The 20,810-nt window shown below is 41.1% G+C and overlaps 1 protein-coding gene across 2 annotated transcripts in view; it reads right to left on the bottom strand.

The window, feature by feature from the left end:
- Csmd1 (CUB and Sushi multiple domains 1) overlaps positions 1-20,810 on the bottom strand; it is a 1,600,162-nt gene that overhangs the window by 233,828 nt on the left and 1,345,524 nt on the right. For both annotated transcript variants that reach the window (XM_039094737.2, NM_001037327.2), the window contains exons 24-25: positions 3,036-3,227; positions 2,009-2,135 (exon numbers count right to left, since the gene is read on the bottom strand). In XM_039094737.2, coding sequence (XP_038950665.1) covers positions 2,009-2,135; positions 3,036-3,227 — 319 coding nt within the window. The remainder of the gene's footprint in view (positions 1-2,008; positions 2,136-3,035; positions 3,228-20,810) is intronic.

Below are 20,810 nucleotides of genomic sequence, written 5' to 3'. Positions count from 1 at the left end.
CTCAGTCAGTGATGTGTTTTCATGCCAGCTGAAGAATCTGGGCTTGATCCTTCGAACCCACATAAAAAATCTGGGGATGGTGGCACAGCCTTCTCCTCTCAGCACTGGAGAGGCAGAGACAAGCAGTCTCCTTGGGTTCTCTCGCCAGCTAGCCTAGTCTAGCTGGTGAGTCCTGGGCAGTGAGGGACACTGACTTAGGAAAATCAAAGCAAAAGAAACAACGATAATATCAACAAAACCCCACCAATCACCACCAGCACCACCACCACCAACAACAAACAGATAGAAAGGGTGATGAATAGTCCCTGTGAATAACACTCAATCTTTATGTTGGGCCCCTTAGCATACCTGTATACCCTTTGCACTATGCCCACACGTAATAAATAATAACATAAAAGAAAAATTCTATACTTATTAACTTTACATAACACCATTCTTTGCTAATTATCTCTTTCCTTTCTTATCAATACTTAATGGAGGCTTACATTTACCTGACAGTTTGGTTTGACCCAACAGTTGATCTCATTCAGGGGAGACACTGCCCTTTTTCATCCACAGGAGAATTCCAAGAAACATAAATGTTGAAATCCTCCAAAGAGTCAGAAAACTGTTTTCACAGAGTCATTCACAATGGTGAGTTTTTTCTATTCCTTAGAGCCAGATGAATGACTTCTGTATCATTTCAGCCAGGTGTACACCCCTCAATGATTTCATATTTACTTACATGTTGGTTGGTGAACAACAAACTTTATTGATTCTGCTACTCAAATTTACCTTGGTACTCTTCTGATAGATCAGTCATTTATCTTGATCAAGCATACAATAAAATTTAAATGAACTATAAGGTATTTATGAATGTTCTTATTTGCATGTAGTGAGGGGGCAAAATAATAGGTTTCATGATAACATTTTTCTATGTGTACAGAAGGCGCCTTGAACTTTAGTCCCCATCATGCACATGTTTCCTTCCTCCTCATTGTGCTGTCCCTTTCCCACTCTGAAGAGTCTCCTGTCTACTGATCTACACATCAGTGGTCCTCTCTCTCCCTCTCTTCCTCCCTCCTCTTTTCTCTTCCTCTCTATCTCTCTTGTTTCTTTCTCTCTCTCTCTTTTTTATCTCCTCAGTTTGAAGTCCTCTTACATGATGAGGATCTAATGTGAGGTCAGTGGATCCTTACATGCCTTCTGCATGATGTGCTGAGCTTGCATAGATGACCCATCAGAACTTTAACAATACTGCTATTTGTGGGCTTAAAAAGCTCACCATGAACACATGGTTGCAACAGAAAACTTGATTTAAACATTTCTGTTTTCTTCAGTTTTCCACAATCCATTTTATTGCTCTAACTGTAAATTGGCATTTTTCTTTTTGTTCTACCTTCTCCTAGAACCACAGGCTGATTCCTGTTTTATTTCTTTGTTGCGTTTGTTTTGTTTTATGTTTTGTTTTGATCCTCTGATTTTCTTTTATTAACAATGATAGGGACTGAATTTATTTCTTCTCACCTGGAACCCTGGCTGGTCTCTGAGGTCTGCTTTGGCACATGGCTTACCATACTTACATGTGAAGACATAATTTGTCCTTTCTTATTGCTAAGACTACTACTCCACCATAACTTATTCTATAGGAAGAGAACTCAGGGAGGGTCTCTGACCTTCTCAGACCACCTAGTTTAGGCTGAATGCTGGAGGATGAATATGGAAGTTCAGCTCAACATACCTCTTTCACACTTTTAAGATACATAGGGAACCCACGGAATTAGTATTCAGTGTTGATGGTACCATGTTATACAGCAAAGCTCACTGTCAGATACAAGTTCTTCCACTTATTGAAGGCAGCTGAACATACAATTATAAAAATGTGAGGAAAAGTATAGCCACGGCAGAATGCTTTCTTCATAAGCTCACACGTTTTAATCATAGAGTGCATGGCCTACTGCTTCTCTTGCAAGGACACTGACCAGACAGACCTCCCACTGCCTAATGATTGATACCACACAACAAGTACCTGATGGTCTTGCCAGGATCAGCCTCTATGGTCCAAGTGCAATGAAGGTTGTTGTCATATGGGGCAGGGTAGCCAGGAGAGAGTATGCGTCCTGATGTGGCTGCATGGACGAGACCACCACACTCTGCTGTAAAAGACAAGACAGGGGAAGTTTACTCGGATGTCTGCCTGCCTGAATTCCTGTTTAGTTTTGCAAGCAAAGCCTAGCATGCCTGTATTAATTGATAGATGAGGAATAAGTCAGCTGCCCATCACGTCTCTTTTCCTTCTTTCCATGCTAAACTGGAACAGGTAGCCTGAACCCCCAGAGCTATCACAGCTAAGCACACAAACATTAACACTCTCTTGCCCTAGTTCTAGTGACAACAATACATGTAGCCAACACTCCAAAGTATAGGCTGTCTATCCTTTATTCCTAGAACGTGCACATATTTGCATACCTGTCTTGGGATCTGGTGCCGAGGACTATCCTCCCAGTCATAATGCTGGCAGTTTCAGGAGTTTGGCCAGAACTACTCACAAATGAGTATCATCTTTGGCTTGTTGATTGTTGCCTCACAGAAGGTGGAGCTGAGAGGGTGATAACCTTCACCTGAGTATATACCCCTTCCCACAATCAGTTGTATACAATTCTACCCTAATTACACATAGCTTTGTGGTCTCAAGGAAAGACTAGAGTAGGTAGGTGGGGAAGAACTGGGTATGGGAGTTACCATGCATTCTGGGTACACATCTTCCAGTATGGCTGCTTTGAGGCCACCCACGCTATTGCTGATAACTTCTCACACAATATATTATGAGTAAGTCTAGTGAACTCCTTGATTCCAAGAGCAAACTGTGGTAGAACTGAACTTCGGTTTGTGGTTGGGACCTTGGCAGGAGGAGTAGATCTTGCTATGTCTACCATGGGATGTAATCAGCATATATACAAACATCCCCTTTCTCAGGAACTTGCCCCAAGGGACATGGAGCATAAACTCTTTGAACTGGCTTTTCGTTGGAGTCTGACCCAGCGTTACCGACTCACCCACACAGGAAGGCATAGGTTTGTCCCACACCCTTCGGTCCCCACTCAGGCAGGTCAGGGTACTGCTGCCATGCATTGCGTAGCCTGGGTTGCAGCTGTAGAGAACCACAGTGTCTGTGAAGTGACCATCATCTCGGATCCTGTAGCCATAGTTAGGGATGCCTGGATCCTCACATTTCACTAGGTCAAAACCTAGAGGGAGAAAGGGACAGGTGAATCAACTCAAGAGAGAATGCACTTCAGTCTTTAGATGAGAGACCGTCAAGTGTTGGAAGAAAAGGACACAGGTGTTATTCCAAAGGAAAAAAGGAGTTGTGGGTCTTGGTGAGATCTAAAAGCAAATGGCATTGTTCTAAAGAGTATGGTTGCCATAGTCACCCCTCTGCTGTCTATTTTCTGCCTTCCAAGGGCTCTGTGTTTCTGACATCTCATCCCCACCTCTGGTCAGCACGCTGCTTTCTCCAGCTCAAAATTCCTTTCAGGCGTAAGCTCAGAGCTTCCACATGTAGCTCCTGTTCAACTCAGACACCCATAGTGAGGGTGTCAAATGGCTGTTGTGAGAGCGTTGTGCAAGAAAACCCACAGCACCCACCTCCTGGCAATTTCCCTACCTCCAAGATCTCAAACACCATGAGAGTTAAAATGGTGTTGTTTGGATTTTGGAAATAACTCAGTCCATTGGTTATGTGCCTGTCTCAGAAGCACAAGACTTGAGTCTGGATCCTCAGTAATTACGTAAAATGCCTGCTATGGTAGAAGATAAAAACTGGAACCCCTGGAGCTTGCTAGCCAGTCACTGAGCTCCAGGTTCAGTGAGAGACCTTATCTCCCAAAATAGGATGGAGAACAATTGAGGAAGACACCCATCCTTAACCTCCCACCTTCATGCACATATAGAATACACGCATAACCACCAAGTCACTAATCCAAACCAGGTCTCAGGAGATCCAGACGGCCATGATCCTGTAGCCTGGTCTAGAGCCACCTGAGGACCTCAGCAGCTCAGACTGCAAAAGGAATCACAGAGCCATCTTACCATGAACCTTTAAATGAGCTGATGACTAAAATGAAGATTTAGCCACTGTGGTTCTGAGCTGTACCTCGTTTCCAAGAGAGGCAGTATTTTAGGGCTGCCTGTGGAGACAGCCTTACACTAACATATTGCTCTGTAGATCTTGATGCAAATTCCAATGATTATCAAAAGCAGAGCTAGAATGTTTGTGGAGCCATGTGGTCTGTTTGCTTCCATTCCTACCTAACCTTTCTTTGCTAAATTAGATTAAATTTGAAAATGGATCTGCAACTTTCCACACTGTTTGCCTGTCGAGCTTGCAAGCCTTTGAGGAGAATTGCTCTTTACATTTGCAATCTGGTTTTACTCCAGGGAGCTTTAAATAAGCAAGACAAAGTCTTGCTCCTTTGTAGATGGAATGGAAAGGAAAGTGCAGGCTTCTGGTCCTTTCCTGGGCTGCACCGCACCACAGCTTTCTTTTGCAAAGTTCCCTGATCTGCAGTATCAGACTTCACTGACCACAGAATCATTATCTTCACAGTAACTTCGCTCTGTTTTCAAATGCTAACCATGTAGGAAAACTGAAATGCAAGAGCAGAAGCACCTGTCATGTTACTGCAAAGAGGGACAGTTTGAATTGCCACAATTCAGTGTGGGAATAAGGAAAGGGCCTCAGTTACATGCAGCCCTGGGACTTTGCAATGATGCCATCTCCGTGAAATACTGGAGTCTTGTGCAGCATAAGCACAAGTCTCCCTGAACCCTGGTGCTGTACTAGGCCTGAGTGATGTAAGCCCGGATCGTTCTGATGCTGTTGCACATGGCTTTGGAATTTGGAGGGGATATCATCTGAACTGTACTCAGGAGGCAATCCTACCCAGGCCCTGCATCAACAGGAGACAGAATGATCAGCTAGGTGGCAGTGACCTCACACCTCTAGGAAGGTTCTATTGGCTAGAGCAAACATGGTGCCCAAATGTCCCTTCTTCTGAAACTGAGTGTGCTTAGTATCATCCCAGGTGCATGTACACTTGGGAATCCATTAAACAGAAGAGGTTTAGGCACCATGAAGACAATGTTGAGCCTTATTGTCAGTGCTATTGTATTAGGATCGCTAACCAACTAAAGCATTCATCTAGTGTGCCACTTTGCACACAATAGTCCACCCAGGTCTTGTCATAGACCAACTGCAGGCCACCTAGAAACCCTCTCCATACTTTATCCCCCCACCCCCAAGATAGCCACAGCCTACAGAGTATCTGAAGTTCACCCACCATCATCCAAAAGTTCATCTGCCAAGAGCAGCTGGAATCCAGATATTGTAAATTCATAAAAATGTCATATGTAGATCCATATTCAGAATGCGCACAAGTTAAAAACCCTCAGTTGGATTTCTATGGTGGGCTGTTGATAAGATTGAGTGAACTGGGTGTTTGGTCAGGTTTTTAAACTGTACACATGCTTGGAATCTTTGAAAGTTGCCTGTTTAGTGCAATGGTCTCAATCACAGTTGGGTTAGGGTACGGTTTCCATTCCACTAATGCATGTCATATAATTGTGCACATACATGTGCACACGCAGGCACACACACACACAGACACACACACACACACACACACACACACACACACACACGAATATCCATTCACACAGAGAGATTAACCCAACACACAGAGACCCACTTTAAGTGAGATGAGAATGTATACAGACAAATGGCCACAGCGGCTTTTCAGTTTCACAATAAATCATGTCTTCCATGAAGAAAGAGCACAGCCCCCAGAAGACATTGTTTTGTGTGGATGTGTGCTTGCATTTATGGAACAAGAGCAGCGATGCTCTTGGGAATTCAGTGAATGGTTTCAGTATTGCCTGGTCACCACTGCCCAGATGGTCTACAAATGTTAGTGTCTCTGATAGCACTCAGAACATGTATTGTTCATGCTGAGCAAATATGTTTTTTGTGGGACCAAATCTCCTAGCTCCACAAGGATTTTTATTCCACAATGATCTTAGTTGAACATTTTCTCCTCTTCTAATGGCTTATTTGAGGCAAGAAAAAGGAATCAAAAAAAGAAACAAGAGAGAGAGATAATGCATATCAGTAAAAATTTCAACTAAATTTGATGTGGAGCCAGGTTTTATAGAATTATGTTTAGTTCCTTTTTAATCACTTAGTTGAGAAAGTTGTTTGTGCTACATGTCAGGCCAAGGAGGGAAGGAAGCGATTTATTGATGAGCGGGAACATCATCAGAAAGACAGACAGAGGCTTCCTAGGTTATATGCTATTTTTTTCTTTACCTTTATTATTTGTTCCAAAGGTCACAAAAAATATGTTGCCTCATAAAAGTTCTGCACTCAATTCTTCACACCTGTAGGCTTACCTAGTTCTTCTGTGAGATACATCCTTCCACTCTGGAAGGTGGCGGAGTATTTGGCCATCCCATAACTTACTTGTCCAATTGTCAATCCACCAAAGAGAGCATGTTCTCCTGAATTTCTAATGGCTTGTTAATTGACACAGTTACAATAGAAACCAGAGACACTTCTACCTGGGGGTTGCATAGACGAGACCTTGGTTGATATTTTAATGGAATGAGAGGAAGGTATATCATCTTCCAGAGATATGTCTGAGTCCCTTGCACTACAAAGAAGCTTAGTCACAAGCCATGAAACAGGGTACTGTCTGTGTGGGTACTCGGGTTTGACCAGAGTCTGCCTAGGGCTCCAGCCTTCGAGCCACCCATCTCTGTAGATACATGGGGACCCATGTCTGACTCTCTGGGTGTCCAGGAATGCAGGTCTACCATGATGCTAGAAGATCAACCCATACCATCTGCTCCAAGAATAATCTAACACTACTTTCAAAATTGATAAAGGGATTTGGAACTACAGAAGTCTAAAATTATTCTACATCACTAGGACGTTAAATCTTCACTGTTTTAGGGGAAATGTTTTTTTTTTTTACTACAACACATTTTTTAATTCCAAGTTACTAGAAGACATTTTATTTGAATCTACAAAAATTATTTCTATGAAAAAGAGACATCTCTGATATAATGTAAAGTTAAAAAGATTTTGAAATAGTTTATATGAATGCCACTAAACAATGATAGCTTAAAAATATTGACAAGTAACCTCCCCTGTAATGAAGCCACAGGCTGCCAGGGACAGGCTAAATACTGCCTGTATGTTTTCTTCATGCCACTTTGAAAAAAATAAATCAAGTTATTTGTGTCAAAACATTATGAGGAGCTATAGTCTATGCCTGAATATTTAGTCATTTTGCTTCTGTCTCTCTTCTAGAGATTTCTTCATAAATCATCGTTGCAGCAAGAATTTGATGTGTTCTAGTCAAACAAGATCCAAACATCAAGTATATTAAAATTACTCCCCAATATCTTTTGTAATGATTATGCATTTTGATATTCCTTACACAACCTATTTTCTAAGACATGTCTTTATCTTACAGCTCTCCCAAATGTAATGAGGATTTAGTGATAGATGTAGACTGAATATCCATCCTCTAATTTCCTAACTAAAGCTTCCCTTTACATGTATCCCTCTGTGCGATAAGGACCTGGAGTTGGGTATTAATAACTCTGGCTCTGTGACCCAGAGAATGTGCCTTTTCTGCTCAGTAACTATAGAATATGGTTAGAGGAGGCACCTGTCGCCCTAGTGTCTTCTCCTGGGAGTAACTGAAACCATCAGACATGGCAAACCACTACCTCACAGTTTTACATAAAGCATTTCAATGTGGGCAGTGTTTTAGCCAGACAAAATAATCATTTTCTTAGTAATCTATAAAAGCTTAGCACCTCTAAAATGTGGATAATGATTTCACACATCTGCTTCGGAAAGGAAAGGTATACTGAAAAAAACAATCCAAACATCCATTTTGTTAACTCTAGTAGCAGCTTTATGAAATGAGAGGTTGGTATGGGGTAACTGCTTAAACTAATTTTTTGTGACTTACTTGAGAAGAAGAGTTAATTAATATTGAACTTCTTGAAGTCTTAATTGACCTGTGTTTAAAAATACAACTCATAAGAATAAAATTCTCTAAGTGCAGTGTTTGCATTTGGTTTGAAAATATCAAGTTATAAATCTGTGTCACTCCGTGGTCATGGTTACTATAGGTTTCCATTGATTTATAAGGCAATGTAATTTTTCATTGATTGACCTAATTTCCCCCACATATTAAGTATTTTTCTGCATATTATCTTTTTTCTTTTTTTTAAAGAATATATTAAAGACAGGTTTATTGGAAAGCTGCTTTTGGGTGAGATCACTGGCTCCAAGGCCGAAAGTCAGAGAAGTTACTATGGGGAGAGAGAATGGGGTGGCAGGGGAGAGGAAAAGAGAAAGAGAGTGTGTGTGTGGGGAGAAAGAGAGAGAGAGAGAGAGAGAGAGAGAGAGAGAGAGAGACAGAGACAGAGACAGAGACAGAGACAGAGAAGGAGGAAGAGAAGGAGGAGGAGGAGAAGGAGAGGAAGAAAGAGCCCACACATTGTCTTTTAACATCACTTTTTATTATTTTTGATGTGAGACCCCCCTGTGTCAAGAAACTGCGAATTTTCAGTAAAATAACAATAGTGATCAAGATGTACTCAAATTGAAATGTGAGCTCCTGACCTCTGGGAAGAGACAGGAAAGTCAAGAAGTCTATGATGGAGGTCAGATAATGAAATGTCTCCTGTTGCCCCTAAAAGCACCCAGTGCATTTTATCAAATCACTCATGACTGTGCAATAAAAATACACTAATATTTTTTAATTAAAGGATAAAACAAGGTTAATGAAGATAAGGTCTTTTCAAGTTGATCCTGAAATATTACTACACAGCTCTGAATTTTGTCTACATTTAATTTGTCTAAATTAAAAACAAAACAAAACAAAAAAGCTTTATATCTGGTTGGCTCTGCTTAATGAAAGAAGCCAAGAATCGGGACATCAGCCACTCTGAGGTGTCTATGTAGAGGAATTCATATTCCTCACCCTCTGATTTCTCATTACATATTCATCCTTTTTGTATTTTAGGGCAGGGTTGTATAGAGCAGGGAAAAGTTCAGCAGAGCAGCCGACTGAAGTTCTGACTCACCTGGAGCCATTCTCCACACACCAAGCTTGAAACTCCAGCCAAGAACCTTGATTCCCTTGCTAAGACACTATCATCAGTTTTGAGCCCCACAGGAAGGACAGCAAATGGCTTCAGAACTCAAGGAACGCTGCCCAGGGGTTATCACAGCCACATGGGTGAGCCTTCATGTGGCATGGCTCTGAGGACTGTGTGTTCTGAGGACTCCATGCTGTTATGGAGTTCTGCTCTGTTTAATGCCCTTACATCTCTCATAATCTAACAATTGTATGGAAACTTTAAGGAGGCTTCCAGCCCTACTCTGGACAGTGTCTCTGGCATTTACAGTACTAAAGCTTGATCTCTCTCAGGCATTGCTGCTGGAGCAGATTAATGATTCTATCAGCATCCCAGAGAAGAGCTTAGAGATATAAATTGTCAACAATGACTCCCACCCTAGGAAACATGTGGAAAAATAAAGACGTTGTTAGTGAAGCTAGTTTGAGATGGTTTCTGATGTAGAAAATCTTAGGGAACAATCTGAGGTTCAGAAAGGCACGCTCTTATTAGTCAAGCTGGGGACCTTTATGGTCGGGGAACAAGAACAATGGCAGCACTGGCTGATGTGATTTGCACTGAGGCTGGACTGGTGATGGTTGATTTCTTATACCCATTTTTGCCTTCAGTTTTGTGATGTGATTTATTAAGAATTACTGATGAGTAGATATGCATTTTTAGAATTTAAGGTAGATAATGACTTTTTTTTTTACAAAAGTTTTAAAAAAGATTTGTGATTCTTTTAAGATTCTTTTGAGATTACTTTTAAGGATAAATAACAAAATTACTTCTTTATTTGTAATTGCAAATTGCTGCTACCTGCTTGCTGAGAAAACTGCCTTGCTTGCTTACATTTTGTTAATCTATAGCTAGTTGGTTAAGAACGTATGTGGCCTCTTGAGAATAATTTGTGTTCTTTACCTGTACTACCTAATGTTATCTCTTGTAAAGGTACTGAGAAACACATTGTTATTTTTATAATCATTCACTATAAGAAAAACTAAAATGTAATCACATTGTAACTGTATTCTGCCTGAAAGATTTTGCTGGGATACATAAGCCATGGAAGAAAGAATAAAGTGAAGTATGGTATGGTAAATTATGGTGCAGTGTGGCTGGAACATTGTCTCTCCCATCCATGAACTATGTATGCATGTATAAAGTTTATGTGAATGGGAGCTGAGACATTGTTCCTTCCATTCACCAGTCATGTGAATTTATGTCTGCATGTGTGGAATATTTGGAGTTAGCTTGCTGAAGCTTTGGTCTAACCATTCTATGTGTGAATATGTACATGTCTGTCTGTACGTCTGTATCCATGATGTAGTTATTCATGTATATTTGGGTATATGAAGTCATTGAACTCTGCCTTTCATTTTATCGTGTGTGTGTGTGTGTGTGTGTGTGTGTGTGTGTGTGTGTGTTTGAATTTTCTCTCTTTCCTTCTCTTTTATGCTGGCTCCAAGGACTTAAAAGAGTTCATAGTTTTCCACTGGCCACAGAGAGTGCCAGTCCCAGTAAATTAAGCTTTGTTTCCTCAGAAAACAGTCTACTGAGCACCTTTTCTAATCACTGGCTGCCTTTGGCAGCAGCCCCTGCAGGTATCCGGATCTACCCTGGACAGTGGTTCAAAACACTGACCCCCAACAGCTGCCTTCCTCAGTTTATCCACAACATGGATGCCAACACCAGAGTCATTGGCAAACTGTTGGGCTCAGGGAATAGAGGAAAGAAGCCCCACCTTCTGCTCTGTAACCAAGAAGCTAAATACTGGCAAAGCATTTTGCTAAATGGTGGAGGAGAAGACGTTACCACGTCTAGAAGCACATAAAGATGTCTAGGTACTGTCAGGAAGAAAACCATTTGGATAGTTCTAGAAGGAAGTACAGGTACCTTACCGAGTCCTCAAACCAGAGTGAAACATACTGGAAAGGAAATTCTTGGGCATGGCAGAGAAAAAACATTGTGGTACGTAGAGAAGCATGGTAGTCATGATTCCCAGTGTACCAGAGAATGAATGATGTGCAGCCCACCTATAACATCTGCATCTGCCGAAGCTGGATGTCAAAGAGGTGGAATCAGATGCGAAGAATGGAGGAGGAGAACAGTTGGGGGATACAAAACACAATGCCCTGACACTCATGTATCACTAACCCTGGCTCACATTGCTGTAGAGGTGCTGGGAGTGGCATACAAACAACCATACACCCACAGGGATACTCGGAATGACATACACCACAGACCTAGCATTTAAGAGTCCATTTGTGGTCATGTGGAGCAGAATGGAGTGAAAGCAGATAGGAAGGCAGAGTCGCTGCAAAACTATCAAAGGTAGGGTTAGAAGACAATAGTTCAGATGAGCTCATGTTCGCTCACGTGGAGGAGGGAGAGCAGGGCTCTCAGAGCGGAAAGGGTGTGCACTGAGCACAAGCAAGGATCAGATACCTCTGTTAGGTGGTATCTGAACTTGAGCCCAGCACTGACTCAGAGATCAGCCCTCACTAAAGCTTCCTGATGTGTTGGGGGAGCAAAGAACCTTTGATTGATGATAATTAGGAGCTAAATAAACATATTTCAGAGACTATTCACACACAGAAGAAGGCATTGGGTCCTCTTAGATTCCAGTTGGAAAATAAGACTTATGACTTAGCGTAGATTGTGACAATTGTCTAGGAACCTGTCAAGAAGTGCCCCTGTGCCACCCCAGCTGAAGCACAGCAGCTCACTCAAGCTTTGGAACCTCATTTGCTGGTCTTGCTCCTGGTCTTTCCCAATGACACGTGCAAGCTGTCCATTTCCATCTTTATAAATGAAGGGAGGGACATAGGTGACAAGAGGAGGCACAGATCATTTGAGCTTCCAGGTTAACATTCCCAGACTCTTTGCAGGTTTCACCATCACAGGGAAGCATCTTAGTTATGTGGCCTGATATGAACAGTTTTCTAGCATTTCTGCTCAGTATAACCATATACTGTAGCTTTTTGTTTTCACATTTAATTTCGATTATAAATTTGAAGGTAGAACTGAGACTCTGATATAAAAGTGAAATTTCAATGGTAATCTTCAAAATCTAATTTAATTAAAATTTCTGACTGACGATGAAACTTTGGATACTAATCAATCATATCTAGTAATTCTCTCAGATCAGTCAAATTTATTTTTATTGATGAAAGATATTTGTGGGCAAAATAACTTCTCTCGTGTGTTTTTGCCTGTACACATGTTCATGCCAGACATAGATGTTATGTGTCTTCTTCAATTACTCTTTGAGACACATTCTCCCACTGAGCTTATAGCCTACCATCTTGGCCAGATTGCCTTCCCAGTGAGCCTGGCCATCTACCTCTCTTTGTGTCCTCAAACTTTCCAACTATGTATTGCTAAGGACATGCTTCTAAGGTGGGTTCTGGGAACTGAACTCAGGTCCTCATGCTTGCAAGGCAAGCGATTTGCTGATGGCATTATCTCCCTAAGCCAATATATTTGTTCTTTTTATATTATTTTTTGGGTAGAATACATTAATGGATGTCAAGACTAAAGAGGCAGGGAGGAAGAGAAGCAGACAGAGACAGAATGCACAGACATGACTTCTCTCCTTATCTAGCTGAGGATTCATTCTAAGATATATATATATATATATATATATATATATATATATATATATATATATATATATATATATCACCTTTGTTTTACTCACTGGTTACTGAGACCATAAAGTACATCGTCTACTCCTGATTTATGCTGAAGAAGAGCATTAGATGCTAAAGAGTTAAAAAATAACAAATCCTTGTTCATTGAGAGCTTGTGGTTGGTTCTGGTTGAACACCAACATGTAACAGTTACCATGTTGCCACATGTGTGTGCAGACTCATGTGCATGTAGACTCCAGATATAGCTGATAGGGGTCTTCCTCAATTACTTTCCACATTACTTTCTTGAGACACGTTCTCCCGCTGAGCCTATAGCAGATGTTAGCAGAACATCATGTGTTCACTCAACACATGGTGAACACGTAATAGCTTCACTGGATAAAACACCATATTTCATTGTACAGTCGCAGCCACTTCCAGGGCTCAACCTCACGAGTGGTGTCATAGATCCATCAGCGAGTGTCTAAGGATGAGAGAGGTCACCCTTGTGTTGGTGGCCCCCAGCCAAGGAGGTCACATGCCGAGTTACATGGCTCCTTTCTTGAGGGTCCGTGACAACAGGAGAGGAGCACAGGAAAGCCCATGTATAGGCAGCCACTCTCTGAGTGTATGGCTGCTTCTAAATGAGCCACCTGTGCTTCCCTTGGGGACAAGGTGCTGACGAGAAGCCACACAGGTGAGCCTAGACGTGGTGGCTCTTCCTTTAGTTTCACAAGTGCACATACAAACAATGTTCATGCAGACACTTTTACACAGAAGTAATGAGGAGAAGTACAGCTGTCACCTCAGCTTACAACATTCAACATTTCATAGGAGAAGTACCAATGTCTTCAACATAAGACAGGACAAGCTAGTGGTTTACAAATAGTTAATTTAGTTATTTAAAGTATAGCTTCCCCCTCCCCCCAAGGGTCTGCTTTCCCTTTCTCTCTCTCCTTTTTTTTTCAAATTTGCTTTTCTAGAAATAATATGTCAAAGTAGTATTTTTGTTTTACACTCTGAAATTCCACAATTTATTAAAATGCCTAGACAGTTCTAAGCATCTGCTTGGCTGGCAGGAGAGTCTGTGGTAACTGTGTAGTCCTCCTGGACAAAGACGAGTGAAAATTTATAAGCTAAAAATAGTTTTACATAATTCTCTAATAAATATTCATTCTACAAAGTGAGATAGAAAATGAAGCTAGATTGACCATGGAGCTTAAAACCTGGACTATCAGCACAAATAAAGTCAACCTGCAAGGGGAAGGTGGTGACAAAGGTGACTCCATCAGCACAGCCCAGATGTCAAAATGCAGCACGTACAAATTCTAATGTGCCTTCAAGATTTAAAATTCCCTTTAAACATACTCTTTCCACAATGTTTCTAAGAGTCCTCCACGTTTGTGTGACATTCAATTACATAATTATTTTTAAAGTTGGAAATAGCCTCTACAAGAAATCATTTATATGCAAATGTTGGAGAAACAATTAGGGAAGCATTCAATTATGTATATGTATGTATACATATACATATATATATATATTAGAAGTATATTTTTTCAGCATTCAACTTCTATTCCCATTGTCTAAAACTCAGTACTGCATATATTCATGTTTATTTAATTTTCATGATAATATCCAAATTGGCACCTCTAAAAATACTTTTTATACACTCTGGGCAATACATTCTTCCCACCTACTGTTGGCTTAATAGCTTGAGGTGGCTGGTCCAGACCCTGGTAACTTATTTAGGAACATGGTCCTTTATGTGACCCTTACATGGCCTGGAATTGTCTGGCCATGACAGAACACATGGTCTATGCCACGTGAGGGAGATTGAAGTTACTCATAACATAATCTGAGGTGAGGCTCTAAGGTAGAATGTTAGGACTAGGACTGGTGCAGTCAAGTAAAATGTTCAAAGCCTGGCAATCCTCAGGTTTCCTGAGGCAGTGTGAGGCTGAGGGATTCCTAAAGAAATGCTTCATATCCACTAAGGAATTTTAACCCAAATACTGGGAAAAGGGAGAACAGGTAGCTAGGGCAGGGGAGATGCAAGCCAGTTTGCCTCTCTATGCTTGCCCTAGAGAAAAAGCCTGCCATCGGGCTCCACCCTATGCAGCTCTCAGGGACCTCCATGATTGGGTAAGACATACTTTGAGAGGTTGGACTGCAGCTCTTTTCAGTTGCTTAGGATGAATCCTACACTTTTCAAACACTCAACATCATGCTAAACATGTCTTCGGTTGAGAGTCATAAGATAACTCAGAGATTTCCACTGCCCAAGGATCTTGGGAGCAATGTAACCAGTACTCCAGTGTTAAGTTTCCCCACCCTAGCTGGCCCACACCTGTTCCCCATATGCCTTTGAGGACAGTTCTTGGCATAGCTACTAGGAACAGTTAAGGATGTTTTAGACACACCCTTTCAATGCATTCTTCCCTCCTCAGTCTATAAAGATTGTTACCATGCATGGTAACTTCCTTCTTCCTCTTCACTCTCTTTGTGGCCCCTGCCTGAGTCCTGCCCCTCTCTCTCCTGGTGAACCTAGGCCATAGGCATCTTTATTAACCAGGGATAACTTGAGGGAGAAGGTTTACATAGCATCATTTGGTGTATATGAGGATCTCCTCAGGGGGCAATATTTTAGCATTTGAATATCTAGCAGCACCAGCATCACCAGACCAAAGAATGACTGAATGACAGCGAGCTGCCAGTCTAATTCCTTAGTGCCAGGCTGCCCTCTCTCTGCTGCTTCTTAAGTCAAGAATGAGCAGCCACCTGTGCAGTAGAGAAAGCTCCATAATGCCCTAACGGGGGTCAGTACAAACTCTAAACATGAAGTAAAGATACATTTCACAACCCAAACTGCCCCCAGCAGAACACTGTATCTATAAATGTCACCTCTCCTGTCCTGTGAGGTCAGCCATGGCTGGTTTTCCTTCATGCTCCTTGGAGCATGCAAGCTCCTGCTTCCTAAGCTCCTTCTCCTTGGCCACACCCCCATCCCTTCCCCAGAGCCCTTCCTAGGAGCTGAAGCCAAGAACACAGGGAGTCTCCTATTTTAACTTCCAGTGATGTAGTTATTCAAGAAATTCCCAGAAGCTGTCTGTCTGTCTTACTGGACGGAGAGTGTCCGTTACTGTCTAAACCAGGTTATGTCTTAAGATGGATTATACAGTTTTGGAGTTTGTTACACTGCCTCTTGCTACTGTTAAGCAATACATATACTCCGGAATGTCTTATGAATCCTGCCACGAATTAAAAGATCGGTCTTCTTGCTTTTTATTCCTTTATTTCATTGTTTCTGTTACTCCATGTAGGACATAACCTGGAAACACAACCCTGACCCTTAAAGTATAAAGCATGCCATAAATTCATTTTACCATGCTTAATTGATATCCATTTTAATCTAGATAATGAGTTTGTAGCTACCAAGACTAAACTAAAAGAACAACATTTCTAGTGAATTCCATGTTTACTGAAATATAAGCTTCAGTGCTTGTCCACATAAAGCAACTAGCAAATGGGCTTTCAAAATCAACAAGATAAATTTGTGCCCTGAAAGTTTTAATACTTCCTAATTTCCGCAAGAAATTGGAAGGGTTTAAAAATAGCATTCAATCAGAAATATGAAGCAGTGGAAATTTCAAAATGAGTTTAGTAATAATAATTCATGTGGATAGAACAGAAGCTGGCAAGTTTCCTGTTTCTCCACAAATTGAGTTTCCAACGAGGGAATCCCATTGGCCCCATGCTGTGCCAATGTAAGGATGCTCACAGCACATGCACATATTAAGACAGACGCAAACATGGATTATTTTACATCACATAAACTTTAGCACAGACATCTTCATTAGAAATACAAAGTGGTCTTATTTTGGTCATAGTAAATTGAGTTAGAGGATGTAACAAGAGCTGAATGTGAAAGCTCAGATTTGTGTGAGTCAATCCCCAGGCAGGTGAGTGGCAGAATAGATTCACAACAGAAACAGAGAATCCCCTCCTGTTCTTTTGTTTGAGATTTACTTTCTCCTTGAGGGCCAGGCTATCCTGGAACTGGTCATCCTGCTGCCTCCTCACTCTCATCACCCTATCACCAGGATTATACGGATGGGCAACCATCCAATCTGTTTGCATTTCTTGATGAAATTCAAGATTTCCTTGATTTTATTTTCTGAAAACAAAGCAAAAGCAAAAACAAAAACAAAAGAAAACAAAACCACAGTGTCTGAATGTGTCTTTCATTTGAAAGTATCAGTGAAGGTATGAACATTCATTCTAGTCAGCAAGGGATAATATGATTGAGTTATCACACACTGAACTTCAATTACTTTATTGTCTAAGAGGACAAATCAGTAATCTCTGATCCTACACAGGCCTGATCTACACTGACCTGACTACAAAGAGAGGCACATTGTCATTAGTGGAAGATTCTAGAAAGGATAATGATTCCCAGCACCTACATGATCGCCACAGACATTTTACTCTTACCCTTTTAACTCATGTTTCTTTGGCCAAGATGCATAACGTGCTGGGTTCCAGTGATTTAATCAAAGCAGAAGGAATTCCATGGAGTCCTAGCCTCTAGGACTAGCACATTCCCAAGATACCAAGCTTTGTGGCCATGGAGGTCCTAGTAAAAAGCCAGGTGCCCTACTGAGGGTCAAAAGAAGGCCACCCCTATTTCATTCAAAGGCTACAATCAACCACAGGGGCATATGAATGGCCTCACAGCAGACATCCTGATCCTCTTGCTCTTATAGTCTTCCTGCTCTATCTTCCTCATTGTTTTCTGGGTCTCAAGTGTAGAGCATGTATTGGAGGAGTATCAGTTTGGGTTGGGCATGCCATGGTCAGAAGTTTTCCATATTTTTTCTAGTAATGGATTTCTGTAATTGTCCTCATCTACTATGAAAAGACATCCCTTTGATGAGGTGTAAAAGGTACACTTACTTAAGAATCTTTCTTCTCTTTGTTTTTCCCATGAAGAAATACTAACCAGGGATAAGTCCAACTGCTCTTCTTTTACACTCTAAACATGAGGGTTGTGTAACACAGCATCAGAAGAGACAGGAGGGAAACATTCTTGAGATCATAACAAATACTAAATCTTTTTCAGCACTAAATACACTTTGGTGTTTTCTTTTCCATTTCTTTGAATTTCAAGACTAAAAATATCCAGGGTTAATTGCTTATTTTTGGAAGAAAGTGGGAATGGACCTGTGGCTGGGAAAACAGTTGGCCACACCAAACCGAGCCTTGATGCTGGTCTCCATATACCCACCTGCACATCCTCTTCCCATACCTAGTCCCTGAGACGCAGTCTGAGGAGGCAAGTGTCATTCTTGGCACTCACTGTTGATTGCCATTTGTCCTACAATTCCATATTCTTGGCCGGCTTCAAGCTCCATGTTTCTCAGTCTTTGAGGCCTTTCTCATGTTCCCTCAGCCCAACATCCCCACATGGGATTCTATCAAAAGGGGTTATTTGCAGATTAGAACCTTCAAACGAATGTTTATTTAAACTTGAAAAATTGGCAATATTGTCACAATTAAAATAGCCATCACTGTCCTTGTGCAAAAGTGAAAAAGAATTTATGAGTTTGAATCCATTATGTGACTTTTATTTTTGGTTGTGAGATGAGCCTTTAACAGCGTAGCCATCTCTGCAGCCCATGACTTTTATTTTTTAGGTCATTATGAAGGGTGACTTAATGTAGATAACACGTGTCAGTTTCTGTCAACCCATGACCTGCCTTCCTGACAAGGGGGTATAGGTATCTGAGACTTTTACTGATCTTAGATGATCCTGAACAAGTGCAGTGTATTGATGACAGATAAAGACAGTAATTGTTGCTTTTTATTACCACTAAAAAGGTGGTGGTGAGAGATTCCATCATCTCAGCTCCATAAAACTTGATATTTTATAGTGTTTGGTGACATCATCTGTCGTCCTTCATTTTATTTCTCCCTTAAGTTATGAGCTTTGACAATAGTCATTGTCATTAAGGTCTTTAAGTGCCCTTCTCTGGGTTCTCTTATCTTCCTCTAAATCCCCGTGGCCAGTAACCCCACAGCAGTTCTGACAGCAAGAGCAATTCAAGGTGTAAAAAATAAAGAGCAAATTGTTTATATATGAAAAAAAAAACCCACAAACCAAAGAAAACCTAGCTGAGGCATTATACAAAAGGCTGCAAAGACTGGTCCTGAGCTAACACCTCTTTAATAGAGGTGATTCCGCAGATTCTCAGGGAATCCTAAGTACTGACCTTGGCAACTTTACATTAGCCCAGTCAAGCAACTAACAACCTCCCTGGGAATTTTTTTTCCTAGCCTCCTAGTTTATCTTTGTCACAGTGGGGAAGTTAGCAGAGGAGAAAATCCATCCAATTAAAAGGCAGAAGATGGGGCTGTATGGTCCACCTCTACCTCCAATTTGCCCTTTGATGTTGAGTTAATCAGACAGGGATCATCTCCATCACTTATTCCCTTAAATGCAGTAAGAACAATCTTCTCCCTTCTCCCTCAGAGAGGTGAACAAAGACTTATGTTCTGACTGCACTGCACCTCACTTTGAGGCAGCAGAAGTAGCATGGACTTTAAGTTCAAGATGAAACATCCATTTCACAGATCAACATCTTCTGAGGATCGCTATCAGATTTGGCCATGATTATTTTTTAATGGCATCTTATAATATTTTAAGCTTTTTTTTCTGCTATGTATCTAAAAATTCACTATGAGGATGAAACATTACGATGCAAGCCAAAGACTGTAAAGTCATATGGGGATTTATCTCATAGATAGAACTGAATTCTCGAAGGTAGAGGTGCCTCTCCTCTTTACAAAATATCCTTCCTGTTTCACAATAAATCTTGGAGTTCTTTCCAGGTCCTTTCAGCAGCCCGTGTCTCTATTGTATTTGAATTGCCATTGTGACATTTCCCCTGGAAGTCATTTGTGTCAAGAAATGGATTACACACCACACAGTTTTATGGGCTGGTTTCTCTCTCAGAAGCAGTGTAAAAGAGTGGTGTACTGAGTTATAAGAGACAGACAGAGGATGGTAATGGGGGAGGGTGGGGAGGGGAAGCCCATATAGAAGGGAAGAGGGACGGGTTAGGGGGATGTTGGCCTGGAAACGGGAAAGGGGAATAACAATCGAAATGTAAATAAGAAATACTGAAATTAATAAAGATTAAAAAAAAAGAGAGAGACAGACAGACAGATGTGATTCTGTGTAGAGATAGGAAAGGTGACAAAGACACAGTCAAAGGAGCTATGTGCCACATTGTCACAGTCTTGACATTTAAACTGACCCTCCTCATGATGTTTCTTTTACATGGAACAACACAGTCTGAGTACATAATTTCTCTTTTAAATTACAGAATATTTTGTAGTAAGCAAAATAGGTTTGCGGCCCATTAAAATTAAGGTTATTCTTCTTCAAAGTTGAATGTCACCACATTGTCCTTGAAAGAAAATTCACTAGGCAATTATCTCAATAGTAACCCCCAAATTAAATATGGTCAAACTAGTAATGGCTAGTCAAAGATTTATGACCAATTATGGAAACTGAACTGAGTACTGGAGCATGTCAAGGTAAATTATAGATAAAAATAAAAACTGTGCTGCCACTTATAAGTCCCCCACTATTTCCACCTCCACCCTTGTTACTCTCTACCATCACCTCCTCCATTACTTCCTCGGGCTCAGCTCATCCCCAAGTCTTTCATCTAATCCACTGGTGCTCTAAGTAGGTGGACTGCAGCATTTTCCTTGACTAATTCTTAAGCGACCCAAGACCAAGGTGGCTTTATTAAGTTCCAATCCAAGAAAACCCTGGCCTCTGGATCTTACTTTTACCTCAGGTGGGAGGTAAACCTGTCATGTTGTAAGGCTTACAAGAGGCCCTTGCTGCTGTGGGGTTAGCCCTATCATTTAATTTAATAAGAAATTGAAACTTCCTATGGTCACTACGTCCAGGTCTTTCTAACG

This window comes from Rattus norvegicus, chromosome 16, assembly GCF_036323735.1.
Source record: "Rattus norvegicus strain BN/NHsdMcwi chromosome 16, GRCr8, whole genome shotgun sequence".
Taxonomy (NCBI): Eukaryota; Metazoa; Chordata; class Mammalia; order Rodentia; family Muridae; genus Rattus; species Rattus norvegicus.
Note: the sequence above shows the minus strand (reverse complement) of the source record. Positions and strands in the feature narration are given on the sequence as shown.